This window comes from Asterias rubens, chromosome 12 (assembly GCF_902459465.1).
Source record: "Asterias rubens chromosome 12, eAstRub1.3, whole genome shotgun sequence".
Lineage (NCBI taxonomy): Eukaryota > Metazoa > Echinodermata > Asteroidea > Forcipulatida > Asteriidae > Asterias > Asterias rubens.
In genome coordinates this window covers 10,181,707-10,198,057 of record NC_047073.1, presented here as the reverse complement: position 1 = coordinate 10,198,057, position 16,351 = coordinate 10,181,707, and the positions used below count along the sequence as shown (strand labels likewise).

Sequence of the window (16,351 nt, the reverse complement as noted above, 5' to 3'; positions counted from 1 at the left end):
GTTTGCTTAGCAAAGAAGTTTGTCAAGCAGTATTTTCTGCTTAACAGCTTAATGAAATTGGGCTGTGGTGTTGAAGCTCCAACTTTGTCCCACTCTCGATTGGCCCGAATTGATTCCAACCTATTCCTAAATTTCTCTGTGACACTTTCCAACCCATAGGGAGCAACTCCCAGTCAACCTAGCCACAGCTTTGTTCGTGGTGTTTGCTCTTGCCTTCGTTCCGGCCAGTTTTGTGGTGTTCTTAATCATGGAGCGAGTCTCCAAGTCCAAACATCTCCAGATTGTCAGCGGAGTCAATCGAACCATGTACTGGGTGACAGCACTCTGCTGGGACTTGGTCAGTTTAGAAAAAAAAAGACATGTTTAGCGTCCGCCTCGTTTTTAATGAGAAAAAAGGAAACATTGTTACAATCTCAGATGAAAAAAAAATAATTTAAAAAAATAGCCAAGCTATGTGTTGGGGGTCCTTTTTGAAAAAAAACCTCTTTCCTTTTCAAAAAGGCAGGACTCTAAACATGTTTTTTCTTTAATTTGGCCTTATGGGTTGTGCAAGTCTGATGCGTATTTGGACATATTTTGGACTACTTTGGTCTCATGTAGTTTAACATGTGACAAAGACAATTTGCACCTTCTAAACGGTTCTTGTGTACAAGTACGCACGAGACCTGCACAGTTTATTTCTCATTTTATTTCCTTAAAAAAAATCTTTTTGTAACCATCAACAAAAATCTTTCTCAACTTTTTTTCCTGAAAACATAAATACTTGAACAAGAGAGAGAAATATCATAGCAAAATTAATTAAGCTTAAAAGGGACACAATTTTGCAAAGCATTTTAGCTAGAATTTGCTCTGAATAAAAGTATTCAAAAATTAGCAGATTTAAAAATTATATTTACGATAGAGTTTTTGTACTGTTTTATGAGCTGAATATCTAAAAAATATCACTAATTCCAAAATTAACAATAAATAAGAATTAAACAGTTCACCGTGACAGATAATGAGTTAATTTGGTTGCCCGCCTGATTTTAATGTGTTCTAGCTGATGTTGATGGTTTATCTCTCGTTGAACTCTTTCACAGACGAACTACTTGATCCCAGCTTTTCTGACGATTCTAGTTTTCTGGTGCTTCAACCAGCAAGCGTACATTAGTCCGGAGACTGCTCCTGCCACAATCCTCCTCCTGCTGCTATATGGGTGAGTCTAGAGACAGACCTTTAAATCATAAACAGGGCCAACTCCATGGTGCTGCTTATATGGAATAGTTATATGAAACTCTATCCGGAACATTGTTTCTCTGAAAACTTTTAAAATAGAACTGAAGACAATGGTCTTGACACACGCATACTCTGTCTAAGTGGTGTTTGAAGCTTTGCATGGTGTAAAAAAAAAAAGAAGGAAGTATTAGGTACAACCGTGTGTAAAATCTCCTTTGAAAAGCGCCGGTGTGGTCTTGACGTAACAAACAGTATACTCTGCTCGTCTGCTGTCTAGTTTCGTAGCATTTTTTTGAGCTATTGCAATGGTTTATTATTGTACATCTGTTTTTAACTATTGCTGTAGCTTCCGGATTAATGTATTTTAGAATGTGTGCTTTATAAATTTATTTGATTATACTATGAATGTTTTGTGAGTGATGATTCTCAATTCTCAAAACTCTTTGTTGTTGGTTAACACAGGTGGTCTGTAACCCCGATGTCGTACCCAGCGTCGTTTCTGTTCTCAACGCCCAGCACGGCGTATCTGTCGTTGGCTTGTGGCAACATGCTGCTGGGTATTCTAACTATCACAGCAACGTTTATTCTCGATTACTTGGCTGCTGGAGATGAGGTCAGTTTGTTTCTTTTCCTTCTTGTTTTTCTCTTTCTTGCCATTTCTGGGATTCTATTAAGGCAGTGGCCACTATTGGTAGTTACTCAAAAGAATTGTTAGCATAAAAACTTACTTGGTAACGAGTAATGGTGAGAGGTTGATAGTATAAAACATTGTGAAAAAGGGCTCCCTCTGAGGTAGCGTAGTTTTTGAGAAGGAGGTCATTCTCACTCAAATATTAAAAGACTTCAGGCCTGAAGCCTTTTATTCTGCGATATCTGAAAGCACACAAATTTGTGCAACAAGGGTGTTATTTTTTTTCATTATTCTCTTGCAGCGTCGATGAAAAAATAGATTTGTTATTTTATGCATACAGTTGGGATACACCAAGTGAGACTACTGGTCTTTAATAATTACCAACGGTGTCCAGTGCCGTAAAAGGTTTTCTTACAATTGTATGTGTTAATAACTCTGCATTTTTATTTCTTTTCTCCAGTCCTTGAAGGCCACTAATGAGTTTCTGAACAAACTGTTCTTGATCTTCCCGCCATATTGTCTCGGACGTGGTCTGATCGATATGTCCACCAATCACCTCACCTTTACAGTGTTGAGTCATGTCGGTAAGTGGGATTGCTATCAATGCATAATTGGAATAGTCCCAAGTTGTAAAGTAAAAAAAAAATATATATATTAAAGTGTACTAATTTCACGGGATAAAATAAAATATATAATGATATTTTAACTACAGTTAATTCCCCAAATTGGAGAAAAAAAAGAGGGGAAGCTATTTGCTACTTTTATGCGCCACTTTTTTTAAAGGGTTTTGATACCTTTTGTAGATCAAGTTTTTGGCCATGACATGAATCCCTACTCACTGTGAATAAAGATATTTGTTAAATAATTTGCCTGAAGATATTTCAGCTTCCTGAATCGACAAGTTTTTGAGAAATCTGTTATTATGTTTTACAAGCTAAAATAATGAGAGAAAAATTAGTTTTGTGAAATTGTTTCTACTCATTTCTCAAAACCTACAATATCTCAGCAAGAAATATTGTAAGGAAAACTTTCTACCAGCAGTATCTTTAAACTGTATAAGTTTAATGTAAATCTGTGGATGTTTGTGTTTTGTGTCGTACAAAAAGTAACCAAACCCTTTAACGAGTGAGATACATTTGTATTAAGTGTGATTTTTTTACTCTAAAAGGTAAAGAGTCAACTCTACCCAACCCGTTGGACTGGGATGTGATGGGAAGTAACCTCTTTGCCATGGCAGTCACCGGTGCTGTGTTCTTCGCTCTGACCATACTGATTGAGTACAAGTTCTTCCTGAAACCCAGGTTGGTAAAGGATGTGAGAGAGGAGAGCTACCAATAAAACCCCTTTGCATATGTCGTCCAAACAGCGCCCTCACTGAGGTCAGAGGAAGATCTATCATTGGCTGAGAGTTGGGTGCAGCGCATAAAATGCGCACCTGTTTCCATTGTTTTACCTCAGGGAAAGCAGCCAACGGAACGGGTCTATTATTAGGACCCACTTTGTAGCAGTAAAGTTTTTTTTTGAGAATTGCACCCGATCCACTCAGCAAAAGTAGTAGTTCCGTCCGATTTCCTACCTCCCCTGCCCTAGCCTAGGTAGTGTAGTTCAATTCAATACAACTCAAAATGTATTGCATACTTCTCTTCTCAAGATATAGCATTCAAAATATCTCATAAGCAAAATAATAAGCACAGAAGATGGAGGGAAAACAGTTAATCTACACGTATGTAAACCAAAACGAGGCTGTCAGTTTTAGCCAAGGCTTGTAGAAGACGGCCCAGACAGACAAACTACATACAAGGAGACAAGACAAAAAATAGGTAACGAAAGAACATGACACAAAAGCGACTGGGTTGCTAGCAGGACAGTTTTTTGTCAGAACCAAATTGTCTCCTTGGCTCCAAAATCTACTCCACAGCAGTGTGGTGTTTAGGCTTTAACCACTGAGACACTTAGACATGTTTGATTAAACTGGTTCATGATGATACGTTTATTATTGGTCAGACGTCTTGGATTGCAACTTATAGACTTAACAACTACAGTCAATAGAGGGCGGTATAACAACTCTACAAGCAATAGAATAAACAGCAAGATATATAAGATGTACATTCCATAAATTATAAATGACTACATTCCCTTAATGGGAGACTTTCAGGACACTTGGTGGCAGCAGACTTACCAGGTAAATTCCATTGTTCTCGCTAATGTGCGCACGCTCAGAAATACATAAACAATGGAAATTTACCTGGTAAGTCTGCTGCCACGTAACACCTCAAAGTCTCCCATTAGTTTTGTTTTTATCCACTCTGAAACGTTTTGGGGATATTTTTTTCTTCCAGACATATCAAAACTGAGTCAGCTCATATAGTACCTGAGGACGATGATGTGATACGTGAGAAACACCGAGTACTCAGCGGGCAGGCTGATGGGGATGTCATCAGAGTGGAGAGTCTCACTAAGGTCAGTCAAATACTCACTTTGAAACTCATTTCTTGAGTAGTAACACTCGTGCTTTACTTCTACTCACTTAAAGGCACTTAAAGGCACTGGACACTGTTAATAATTACTCAAAATAAGTGTCAGCATAAAAACTTACTTGGTAGTGAGCAACGGAGAGCTGTTGATAGTGTAACACATTGTGAGAAACGTCTGAAGTAATGTAGTATTTGAGAATGAGATATTTTCTAATCCAAGTAATAAAAGACTTCAGCTGAAGCCTTTATTATGCATCTGAAAGCACACAAAGTTCTGCTGCAAGGTTTTTTTTCTTTCATTTTTCTCTTGCAACTTCGATGACTATTTGAGTCATATTTTCATAGGTTTGTTATTTATGCATATGTTGGGATACACCAAGTGGGAAGACTGGTCTTTGACAATTACCAAAGGTGTCCAGTGTCTTTCACCTCAAGGTGAGTAAAAACACTCACTTTGAAATTCTTTTTTTGAGTAGCAACACTCACGCTTTACTGGGTTACATTGTACCTGGCTAATTCAAGATGAGTCGTACACTCATAGTGGAACTCATTTCTTAGTAGTAGCTTGTGCTTAAATTTACTGCATTGTCGACCTGCTCTTAAAGACAGACTATTTTGGGTTTTTTCTTCATCCAGGATTATAATACGAGTCGAGGAGTTTGCTGCGCAGTTGATCGGATGTGTGTTGGAATTCCCAAAGGAGAGGTAAGCTGTTTTCACAAACTCTCTTTCTCTATCACTTTATTTCAAATTCTCCAATGTCTTCATAATATCAGCTCGACCCAATTTCCAATTTCACGGCTCTGCACACTGCTGAATTCTGCGCTTTCACCATTCTTTACTCACAGGGCTTTGCAAGCGAAGAATGCTTAGCAGCGTAGAGTACACAAAAGCAAGAAAATTGCCTGCTAACCTCTGAAATATGCTTGATGTAAGCATGGAATTCCCTGCTTCCATAAGCACTGCTTCTTTGCTTACGGCGGTAAGCAGAACCTTGAAATTTGGTTCAGAATTCCTCGTGTTTGGTTCTCAGCTGTGCCATTGAAAATTGAATAGCACAGTACACAGTCTTTCTGTACATGAACTTGAAACTATCCTTTTGTTGGACAGATTTTAGTGAAATGCCCTTTTCTTTGCTTAATTCTTCAATTCATGAAATATCTTTTATTTATTATGATGAAGGCATTTTCAAAGCCATATGAAATAGCCGTATGAAATATGATAACTATTCAAAAATTCTATGGGTATTTATTTGCAGGTGTGTTGATATTATTCCTGTTTCATATGTTGTTGTTTTAATTTAAACTGTAGCCATGATCAGATCTATGTGTTAATTTATGTAATTTTGATTAAACGTCTATATGCAAATAAAGTACTCGTTCAATTTTTTTCGTCTAAATATTTAACAAAAGTTGTTAGGCTTTGCAGAACAAAACAGCTAAATATCAGTTGTTTTATGTTGAAGTTGTTGTATCTTAAGACAATTGTATTTTATATATCATAAGGAATATTTTAATGTTTAGAGAATGTTGAGTAACTTTTTAATCTTTTTTTTATGTTATTATTGTTTAAGACACTAACAATTTGTAGTGCAAGATTTTAACGCCCAACCTTTCTTCTCAAAAGTGTTTTGGGCTTCTTGGTGTGAACGGAGCCGGCAAGACCACCACCTTCAAGATGCTGACGGGCGACACCCTAGTGACGTCTGGATCCGCCTACGTTAACGGTTTCTCTATCTTGAAGGACATGAAGAGGGTCAGCCAAAGTATCGGCTACTGTCCGCAGTTTGACGCCCTCAATGACCTGCTGACTGCCGAGGAGCACTTGGCATTCTATGCAAGACTGAGAGGGGTTCCTGAAGAAGATATCAAGAAGGTAAGGTTCCGCAAGGGTCCGTGCTCGGTCATGTTTATGAAGAGTCATTTCTTAGAGTAAGTTTGATTGCGCACATTTAGCCGACCTGTGATTAACCATTTAATAGCAATGCATATGCGCAGACGTACTCACTTAATTGACTCCTTTGGAAGTCTAGTCAACCGTCGGTACAGTATTAAACACTTTCATTGCCTTCCGCTTTTTCAGCACAGTTTCACAGGTTCCCTTCTGCGCTTTACACATGTCAGAATGAAACAAGGCCATCAGGACGATGGATGAAGCCATGGTCCTGAAGCTGGTTTCAAACGGTTGACCACAGTAGTCATCCAATGGTCGACAGACCGTCAAAATAGTCTACCTTTTGTTAATCATGGTGCACACTCAAACTTGCTCTTTCTTGCTACTGATGAGTTAGTGCCGATTATCATTAGGTGGGGATTCTCAAGGATCAATGCTTGGTCCACACAAATCTCTACTTAGTGTTTGGGATTTGAATAGGTTTCTTTGGGACCAGTACTAAGTCTGTTATTTTCTTTGTTTCCTAACAGGTCGTGGAATGGGGCATCAGTAAGTTGGGTTTGAAGATGTACGCTAAGCGTGTTGCCGGAACCTACAGTGGAGGAAACAAAAGAAAACTCTCCACAGCTATAGCTCTCATCGGAGACCCACCTGTCATATTTTTGGTAAGATATCAAATGACCGTATTTTTGACAGCATGAGGCCGCTTTCAACTGCGAAAATACTTGCCTCACAGTTAAAGTTTAACTGATTTTGACTGCCTTTATATTAAGTAAAAATGGCCAAATAGATGCATGGTATTGTATTTTATTCCGAAACTGGAACAAACCGGGTAACATCAGTATAATAATAAATAACCATTAGTGAAGAAGTCGTACAGAAAGCTAGGAGTGGTAACTTGGAACAAAGACAAACATTGGCTCAACCTAATCACACTGTTTGATTTTCTTTTAAAACGGTAAATAAAAAGATATATTTGGCAACGCAATTAATAATAGCTTCATCGGGATGGTCTTAAAATCTATATTAAGGGTGGCACGGTTGGCTTGTGCCTAAAGCGCTCGCCTCTCACTAAGGTGACCCCGGTTCGATTCCTGGCCAGGGCCATACATATGTGAGTTGAGTAGTGCGTTGGTTCTCTGCTGTGCCATGAGCGTTTACCAGACTATCCTCCCCAGACTATCCGGCTTTCCTCCCTCAGGAAAAATCAAACACTTTCAATCTTGTCTGTGCTCCGTGGTCATAATGGGTTGATGTGGCTGGCAGCTGAAGGCGCCCTTGCATGCCTGCTTCTCGAACACCTTGTAGCCATGTCCTTCGCAATTCAGCTCTAGCTGCGAGTAAGGATGATTAGCCCCCCCCCCAAATTATTACAACAAATAATAATAATAATAATGATGATGATGAAAATGACAAAATCTGTTTGTTTTACTTGTTTTGACTCTCTTAAATTAGCTGACACATGCCCTCAGATGGTAAAAAATACTGTATTGGAGGTTTGCTTTCCCTGTAACTTTTTCACTTTTTTCCCCTATTTTTTCCATGGTTTTTCGCCAGGGATAGAATCACAGCTAATCTCATCAAACATTTCTTTTCTTGTCCATTTCAGGACGAACCAACGACCGGTATGGACCCAAAGGCACGACGATTCCTCTGGAACCGCATTACGAGTATCGTCAAAGAAGGGCGCTCGGTCATTCTCACCTCACATAGGTAAATTTGTTATTTTTGTTTTCATTTCTCGGGCAAAAAAAAAACATTAAAAGATACAGCAGTGAGCAATTAAAATACAGAGGAAGGAAAAGAGCACCAGCTGGAGCCCGAAAGATTGCCTAAAAGAAACAAAGTTCCTGTCTAGAGGCTCTCGTCTCCAGCTGGTCCTAAAGAGGACAACAACATCAAAATATTAGCTTTGGTTTTACCATTTCACTAGTGTGCACTATTACTGTATACCCAGTACTATCCTGAGCTCTGTGAAAAGGAAATCACAGCTACCCGAGTAATATGCCTGTTAAATGATTTTGATACTTTTTGTAACACAAAACACAGTGTCACAGATTTTCATTAAGCTTGCACCGTTTGATGATATTGCTTGTAGAAAGCGTTCCTCAAAATATTAGTTGCTAAGGTGCTGTAGTTTTTGAGAAATGAGTAAAACAGTGTCATGAAAATAAGGTTTTACATACAGGCTAAAATAATTTTTGTCTCATGATCACTGAGACGAAAATTATTTTCATGACATTGTTTTACCCATTTCTCAAAAACTACATCACCTCAGCAAGTAACATTTTCAGGGAAGCTTTCGACCATCATTATCTTCAAACTGTGTAAGTTTAATGTAAATCTGTGGACATTGTGTTCTTTTGTCCTACAAAAAGTACATAGACCCTTCAATATATATGCCTAAAAAAATAAGAATAAAAATCCTAGAGCGAAATATAACGCCTGTCCAAAGTCTGTGCAGACAAAATAAATTGAAATAGGATTTTTGTGGGGATTTATTTGTTTCTGTTTCTGTTTGATACAGCATGGAGGAATGCGAAGCCTTGTGTACAAGAGTGGCCATTATGGTTAACGGTAGATTCAAATGCATTGGCAGTACACAGCATCTCAAATCAAAGTAAGTCTGGGATTGAAATCTCACAAATACTCGGTTTGACAAGAGTGTTCCCTTTAATTGACAATCAATGGTGTGTGTTGATTGGTTCAAGTCCAAATCATTTAAAAATTACCCAGTCAGTTTCCCTTGTGGTTTATTATTTTATATCTTATATAAAAAGAAACATCTCCGCAGGTTAAGCTAATCCCCCTGCTGCCGCTTCCCAGGTTGTATTATAAGCGTGGGTAGTTAATGTTTGTATGGCTTCTGACTCGCACCGCCAACATAGGGAGACAGACAACATGGAGCTAGAAACCTCGGTTGAAAGAGCGCCGGTCGTTGGTTCAAATTCTGCAGTTATTTTCCTACAAAATAACTTGTGCCTTTGACCTGGGCCAAATTTTATTGAGTAATTTTAGCACAAAAAGTAGCTATGCACTATAAAATTATGCTTTCCAGAATAAGATTACCAGCCAAGCTACAATGTACTGTGTCTCATGTGCCATTTGTGGCTGGTATCCTGCTTATTTTTGCTTGAAGGAACACTTGCCTTGGATCGGTCGAGTTGGTCTTTGAAAAGCATTTGTAACAGTTTGTTATAAAATGCATATGATTAAAAAGATATTTTAAAAGTAGAATATATTGATCCACACAAGTTTTCCTCGAAATTGTGTGGTTTTCTTTTTATTTTGCGAACTAACACGGTCGGCCATTTATGAGAGGTAAAAGGCAAACCACGCAATTTCGAGTCATACTTATGTGGATCATTATATGCTACTTTTAAAATATCTTTCTAATCATTGCATTTTAAAACAAACGGTTACAAACGCTTTCCAAGGACCAACTCGACCGATCCAAGGCAACGTGTTCCTTTAACAGTAAACTGTTAAGCAATATTTGCTGATCAAGCAGCTCTATGAAGTACGTAAGGTCCTGGTCTCCAGATACTACCCCCTTAGAAATTCTCAATGATTATTCTTCCTTTTATTGTTATCATTAGGTTTGGTAGAGGTTACACAATAACCGTAAGAGTAGGCGGCGATCCGCCCATGATCGAGCCCCTGATGCGCTTTGTAGCTGAAATGTTCCCCCACACTGTGTTAAGAGAGAGGCATTTCAACATGCTGGAATATCAGATGCCAACTGCCAGTGCCTCTCTCGCTAAGGTCTTCGGGGCGTTCGACGCCAACAAAGAACGCTTCAAGATTGAGGATTATTCTGTCAGCCAGACTACACTGGACCAGGTAAGTGCAAGTTACTGCAAAACCACTCCTTGTTCGTTCTCGCTGTTCACATCTCTACAGATGTTTATCATGGTATTTTACCCCTTAAATAATTTGTGTTGGTTGCCTTTGCATGTGCTGTACTTATTATTGTGAATTCTCTTGTAATATGTAAGGATTAACGCTTTAACCGTTTTGCGGCAATACTGGTCTTTATAAGTTTCTTTATTGTTATTGATATGGTGCGGTCATCTTGATTTTGTTTTCTCCATTTCAATTAACCAAACCAAGGTTTGAAGGAGAAATAGTCTGGTTCCTTTTTTGTACAATTAATGTTAGCATTTACAACTGGTATACAAGGATACAAGGAACATGACCAATATGCCCTTAGTAATAAAAACAAAAGTGAATCTATATGTTTTCAAACAGCTCATTTTATTGGCTGTAGAGTTATCATTTGAAATGTTTCATCCAATCACTGCAGGTGTTCATCAACTTTGCCAAAGAGCAGAAAACCGGGGATGACGTCGATGAGGCAAATAGGTTGATGGGATTGGTCACTGTGAACAACACAAATGTTCCAAACACCAATCAGATCGTCTTGTCACCAGGTAGGTCCCCTACGTTGTTATCTTGAAGTAGAGGAGTGTAGTCTTAGACTTCATAGACCCAATATCTTGGAGATTCTTAATCTGAGAATGTTGTTTAAAGGTATCATGCCATATTGATTGATTGATTGCTATCATGAGTGTTTAACTGTAGTCTGAAAGCTTACCAATTATTAAGTTTTTACTAAAACCACTTTTTCTGAGAGATATTTCCCTCTGAAATGAAGTCACATCTGAGAACACTGTATCTTTTACCAAAATAACAGACAATCTGTTTACATGCTACAAACAGTTTTTCATACTTTTTTCTCCTGAATCGCACAACAGATTACACATAAATCTTCACTGGTTTATTATGTCATGCATATGGTTGAATAAAGCAAGACAGTTCTCTAAGAACAAACTCTACCTGGCAAGTACATGTAGATACACACATGGTGTTACCGCAAACCAAATATACATAAAAATAATTGTTTTCATTTATGAAACTAAGAACACAACTGGATATTATTTCTTTTTGCAGAGTATGGTGAGGTGCGCTACATCCCAGATAACCTCCCAGTGGGAGCTAACGTCTATGGTGGTGGTGTAATCCAACCTGACAGTAGCCAAGCAGCCTTCCACAATCCCCTGTATCACCAAGTCCCTACCTCGCCCACGACCCAGCCGGCCACCCTCCAATGGCCTGGTCATCCACAGGATCATACCAAGAGCGGGGACGCTAAGGGGTACTCAAACCCTCTGTACGATGCAGCTGGGGTCAATGCCAAAGCAGTAGGGGTCAATGCACAGGATGCAGGGGTCAATGCACTAGCTTCAGGGGTCAATGCCCAAGCTACAGAAAACATAAATAGCAATAACAGTAACTGCAATGCTCCGAAACAGCCCAAGATGTTGCAGGAAGGTGACAGCAACATTGAGGATGTCTTGAATGATTACCTCACTCCTCGGAAGGAGTCCGATCTCGAGAACGTCCTTCAAGCCAAGCCAGAAGGAACGTCCTCCACATTCTGTCTGGAGATGTAGGATGGCAATAGCACCAACCTGTAGATGGCTGGTCTTAAGAGTTTCAGGAATCACAAAGGTTCATTTTGCAGTCATGCAGCAGATTCAGCCAAGCTGCTCCTGCGTGTGTAAATTGGTAGCCTGAACATCTGACGACACACTTCGAGGCTCATGAATAACGCCAGAGAGTGGCCTCTAGCCTAGGTCAATCCCCGTCCATAATACATTCATTTTTCATGGAGAAAGTGGACCAATCAAAACACAGATATGGAAAGCTTACGTCAATGCACGTTTTTCCAATGAAATCATTAAATCAAATGAAATCACTGGTCCTGAAACACTGCAGATAAAGACAGGGGACCAGTCTATGTAACTGGTGACTCTGAGACTCAAGAGGGCAGCAGACCAGTCACATTTTTTTTTTAATTGCTGCCACCAACATCTGAAAGCCTTTCATTTTAAACTGTATTCATACTGAGAGATTAACTTGTACTTTTGAGAATTTGTTTAAAGATGAAATTTCTTAAGCAGTCGTTGATACTGCAATGGGTGAAGTGGTTTAATTTCCTGCCATTTTTTAATCCAATATGTGTCTCAATTTCTAATTAGATATATAATTTCTAATTGTATCTCTTCTTGTTATTAAATAGAGAAATTGTTTTTTATTCGAAGTCATTTCCAATCGAGGGATTACTTATTATTATTATTATTACCAAGTAATGGTTTTTCTGCCATTAAATTTTTAGAGTCATTACCAAACGTACACAGACCCTTTTAAAAAAAAGGGAACTTGTTAAAATGCTTAATGTTGTTGCAGAATATTTGTAGACTGCAAAATGTCTTACCTCTCTGTTTTATATTTTAGAATCAGTACTCTGATGTTAAATAGCGGTAGAGAAGGTTTAGGAAACAGCTTTTAACTATGAATTTATTTTATTTGGAAATTGTATCAAAAGCATGGTTATTCCATGCGTTCAGTTTTTAAGCTGATTTCCTTGGTTTATTTTCTTTTAAATAATAGTGCCATAGAAAGCTGAAAAATAAATAACTTTATGTGTGGTCGGCCATTTCCACTTTTTTCCAAGAATTACAAATAGCATATCTGTTATTTTTTTTTTGAGATACCCCCTTTCCATTTGACAAATCTGGTTTGATTTCAAGATCGGAACTAAACAGTAGTAGTTCATATCGTAACTAAACATTCTTAGTTCATATCAGAACTATAAGCAGAGTTAGCGTACCTAGTCATTAGTTCTGTTCAGAACTAAGCAGTACTGGTTCTTATCGGAACTCAACAGTACTAGTTCTTCAGAACTAAGCAGTACTAGTTCTTCAGAACTAAGCAGTACTAGTTCTTCAGAACTAAACAATACTGGTTCTTCAGAACTAAACAGTAATACATGTAGTTCTTCAGAACTAAGCAGTACTAGTTCTTCATAACTAAACAGTACTGGTTCTTCAGAACTAAGCAGTACTACATGTAGTTCTTCAGAACTAAGCAATACTAGTTCTTCAGAACTAAGTAGTACTATTTCTTATCAGAACCAAGCAGTACTATTTCTTATCTGAACCATGGAGGAAGAAAATTCAGAACTAGGCAGCACTAGTTCTTATCAGAACTTGGCAGTACTGGTTCTTGTCAGAACTAAGCAGTAATCATTCTCATCAGAACTAAACATTATTAGTTCATATCAGGGAACTAAGCAGTAATTTAGTCTTGCAACAATTAAGCAGTACAGATTCTTAATAAAAAACTAAGTAGTTCTTGTTCTTATCAGAACTTAGCAGTACTCTTTCTTATCAAACTGAACATTCTACTTAGTGAAAAGACATAGTATCACATGATATTACCTTGTGATAGTAAGTTTGTCCTATAAAACAAACTAGTTCACAAACTCTAGTGAAGCTATGTAAGTTTCATTATAATGCCAAATAATATTAGTTATTAGATATAATTATAAGTTTATTTTAATACTGGTTTTAAAACATTTTTAAAAGGGGATACACTTATGTTTATTTTTAAAATGAAAAGTTTATTTGATATTTTGAAAGGTAGTGTTTATTTTAAGTGAAGTTTGCTTGTAGAATAGCTTTACAGTTAAGGCAATATGAACTTTGTTTAATCATGCTGTGACCAAGACTGTAGAGCAGAACACCATAATTGACTTCTCTTCATCCAGGTGTATGAATTTGATAAAGTATTGGGCTGGGTTTCACAAAACAAAGAAAGATTCATCTTAAGTTGAGTTGCCAGTATTACAATAGTTGCCAGTATTACAATAGTGATTTGTATTGTGCACTTAAACATGTTAAAGGCAGTGAACACTATTGGTAATTACTCAAAATAATTATTCGCATAAAATCTACTTGGTGACGAGTAATGGGGAGAGGTTGATGGTATAAAACATTGTGAGAAACGGCTCCCTCTAAAGTGCCATAGTTTTCGAGAAAGAAGTAATTTTCCATGAATTTGATTTCAAGACCTCAGATTTAGAATTTGAGGTCTCGAAATCAAGCATCTAAACGCACACAGCTTCGTGTGACAAGGGTGTGTTTTCTTTCATTATTATCTCGCAACTTCGACGACCGATTGAGCTCAAATTTTCACAGGTTTGTTATTTTATGCATATGTTGAGATACACCACCAACTGTGAAGGCCAGTCTTTGACAATTACCAATAGTGTCCAGTGTCTTTAAGATTAACCTTAAGTCTTTGTGAAATCGACCTCAATGACCCTTATTATGACCGTGGAGCACAGCCTGAGAACGATTGTGTTTGATTTTCCAGAGAGAGGGATACCACGGGGCCTAAAAAAAAAAACACTGTGGCATAGTTGAGAACCATTGCATACTCACAATGGCCTTTACATGTTATTGCTGGATATCGAACCAGGGTCGCATTTGTGAGAGGCGAAGCGCTAATTGAGGGATGTCTTTGCAAGACACCATAAGTTGCTTCCCCTTAACAAGGTGTACAACGTGGAACCTGTTTAGGCCGAACTGATATGCATTTAACATTTATACATTTATGGATTGTGCCTGAGATCATAGATTAAACTATAGTGTAAATAATTTATGCAAAATTTGCAAATCAAAATAATCTTCTCAGAAATGTTTTATATTTTGTGATCATAACTTTGACCGTAACTGCTACAATGTGAGCATTACACATGTTCTCATAGTTTTCTGGTTTTCTGATCTTATGTAGCGGACCTTTAGCATGATTCTTCTGGCTCTCTCTGTGTATAAGTGAGGTATATGAAGTGCCAAGTGGGCACATAGTGTGTCATGTATATGTATGTATCATGCTGTTTTGAGATGCCACATTCAAGCTATTTGCTTTGTGGGCACCATCAAATATAGACTTGTGGACAAGGCGTTAAATGTCTGTCGCGGTAATAGTGTTCCGACTCTATTGCGAATCTCCCCGCAATTCAAGCGGTATTCTCGCGAGACTGCTGGCCCCTGCTCTCGTGACTATGGTCCCATAAGTAGAAGTGGCCAACCAGCAGTTCGCGCGAGAGCGGTGATCTCGTGAGAGCAGTGGAATCATTACGACAGCGCCACAGCTCGACTATCTCACCACCGCAGACCAACGGCAGACCATTAACGACTTGTCCACAAGTCTACATAAAAAAACGGTTTATTAGCAAACATGAAACTGAACGTGGATAGTTCATACATTGGTAGTTTAATAAAATAAGCTATTAACACCTCAAATCTCACTCATATACAGCGATGGCTTGTGTAATCTGGTGAACGCTAACTTGTCAACCGTGAAATTTTTACAAAGTCAAGCTTCAGAAATGTTTTCAAATATGGTATTTGTAGCTTGTACCTTATAAAATTGTATTACATGTAGTATGAAATATTCAAGAAATATTTGTAGGTCTTTCATGAAATATTTGTTCCCTCTGTAATCCTGGCATGATGGTTATGTACTGACGGGTTTATATATTTGTTATTTTATTTTTCCCCTTTTTCGCACAATGTTATTATTATTATTTTTTTGTAACAAAATAACCAGTTTTTACTGAAATTATATATTTCTATGAGCTACATACAGGACTCGAAAAACCTCAAAGTACGAATCAATTTCCTTTTTACAGAAAAACAATTCTATTTAATATTATACATGTAGTATAGAGGCTAAATTTACATCATCATCAAGAAGTATATAAATTTGTCTTCAAGCAGCAGTCACACTGTCCCGATTTGACATCAGATGGTCATATGAACATTGAATTTTGCGCTAAGATGGCCCCTGAATTGGTCAACAGCCAAAGCAAGTATGGTGCCTACAGAAGATCACACGATGACACCCAAAACCACAAACAAAGATGTGAATTTTTCTTAAATAGGTTATCCGCAGGACACCTGCAGGACACACGAAGGCCACACAAGGCACGAAAATGACATGTTTTCTAATTGTTTAAGCTGGTAGTATACACGATAACAAAAGAAAACAAGGCTACACACAACAAAAGAGTATATTTTTAAACTCTTGATGACATTTATTTAAATTTTATGTCTTTCATAGATTTTAATCATTAAATCTCCTCCCTTAAAAAAATAAAAATATCCAGGGTCGGCCGTATTTTTAGGGTAGGTCAGGTGACGCCAACATAACATATTTTTTTTTATGCCTAAGGCCTTACAACGGCTACACGACTAACTAAGTCACGAAGGCGTCATGTGTCCTC

At 37.9% G+C, this 16,351-nt stretch overlaps 1 protein-coding gene across 3 annotated transcripts in view; it reads left to right on the top strand.

Annotated features, from left to right (window-relative positions):
• Positions 1-14,009, top strand: part of LOC117297360 (phospholipid-transporting ATPase ABCA1-like) — a 72,718-nt gene extending 58,709 nt beyond the window's left edge. For all 3 annotated transcript variants that reach the window (XM_033780344.1, XM_033780342.1, XM_033780341.1), the window contains 14 exons: positions 160-337; positions 1,080-1,195; positions 1,678-1,828; positions 2,307-2,430; positions 3,015-3,147; positions 4,186-4,306; positions 4,957-5,025; positions 5,947-6,195; positions 6,744-6,878; positions 7,823-7,926; positions 8,741-8,833; positions 9,813-10,056; positions 10,520-10,646; positions 11,167-14,009. In XM_033780344.1, coding sequence (XP_033636235.1) covers positions 160-337; positions 1,080-1,195; positions 1,678-1,828; positions 2,307-2,430; positions 3,015-3,147; positions 4,186-4,306; positions 4,957-5,025; positions 5,947-6,195; positions 6,744-6,878; positions 7,823-7,926; positions 8,741-8,833; positions 9,813-10,056; positions 10,520-10,646; positions 11,167-11,669 — 2,347 coding nt within the window. In that variant the 3' untranslated portion in view covers positions 11,670-14,009. The remainder of the gene's footprint in view (positions 1-159; positions 338-1,079; positions 1,196-1,677; positions 1,829-2,306; positions 2,431-3,014; positions 3,148-4,185; positions 4,307-4,956; positions 5,026-5,946; positions 6,196-6,743; positions 6,879-7,822; positions 7,927-8,740; positions 8,834-9,812; positions 10,057-10,519; positions 10,647-11,166) is intronic.
• Positions 14,010-16,351: the final 2,342 nt, after the last annotated feature.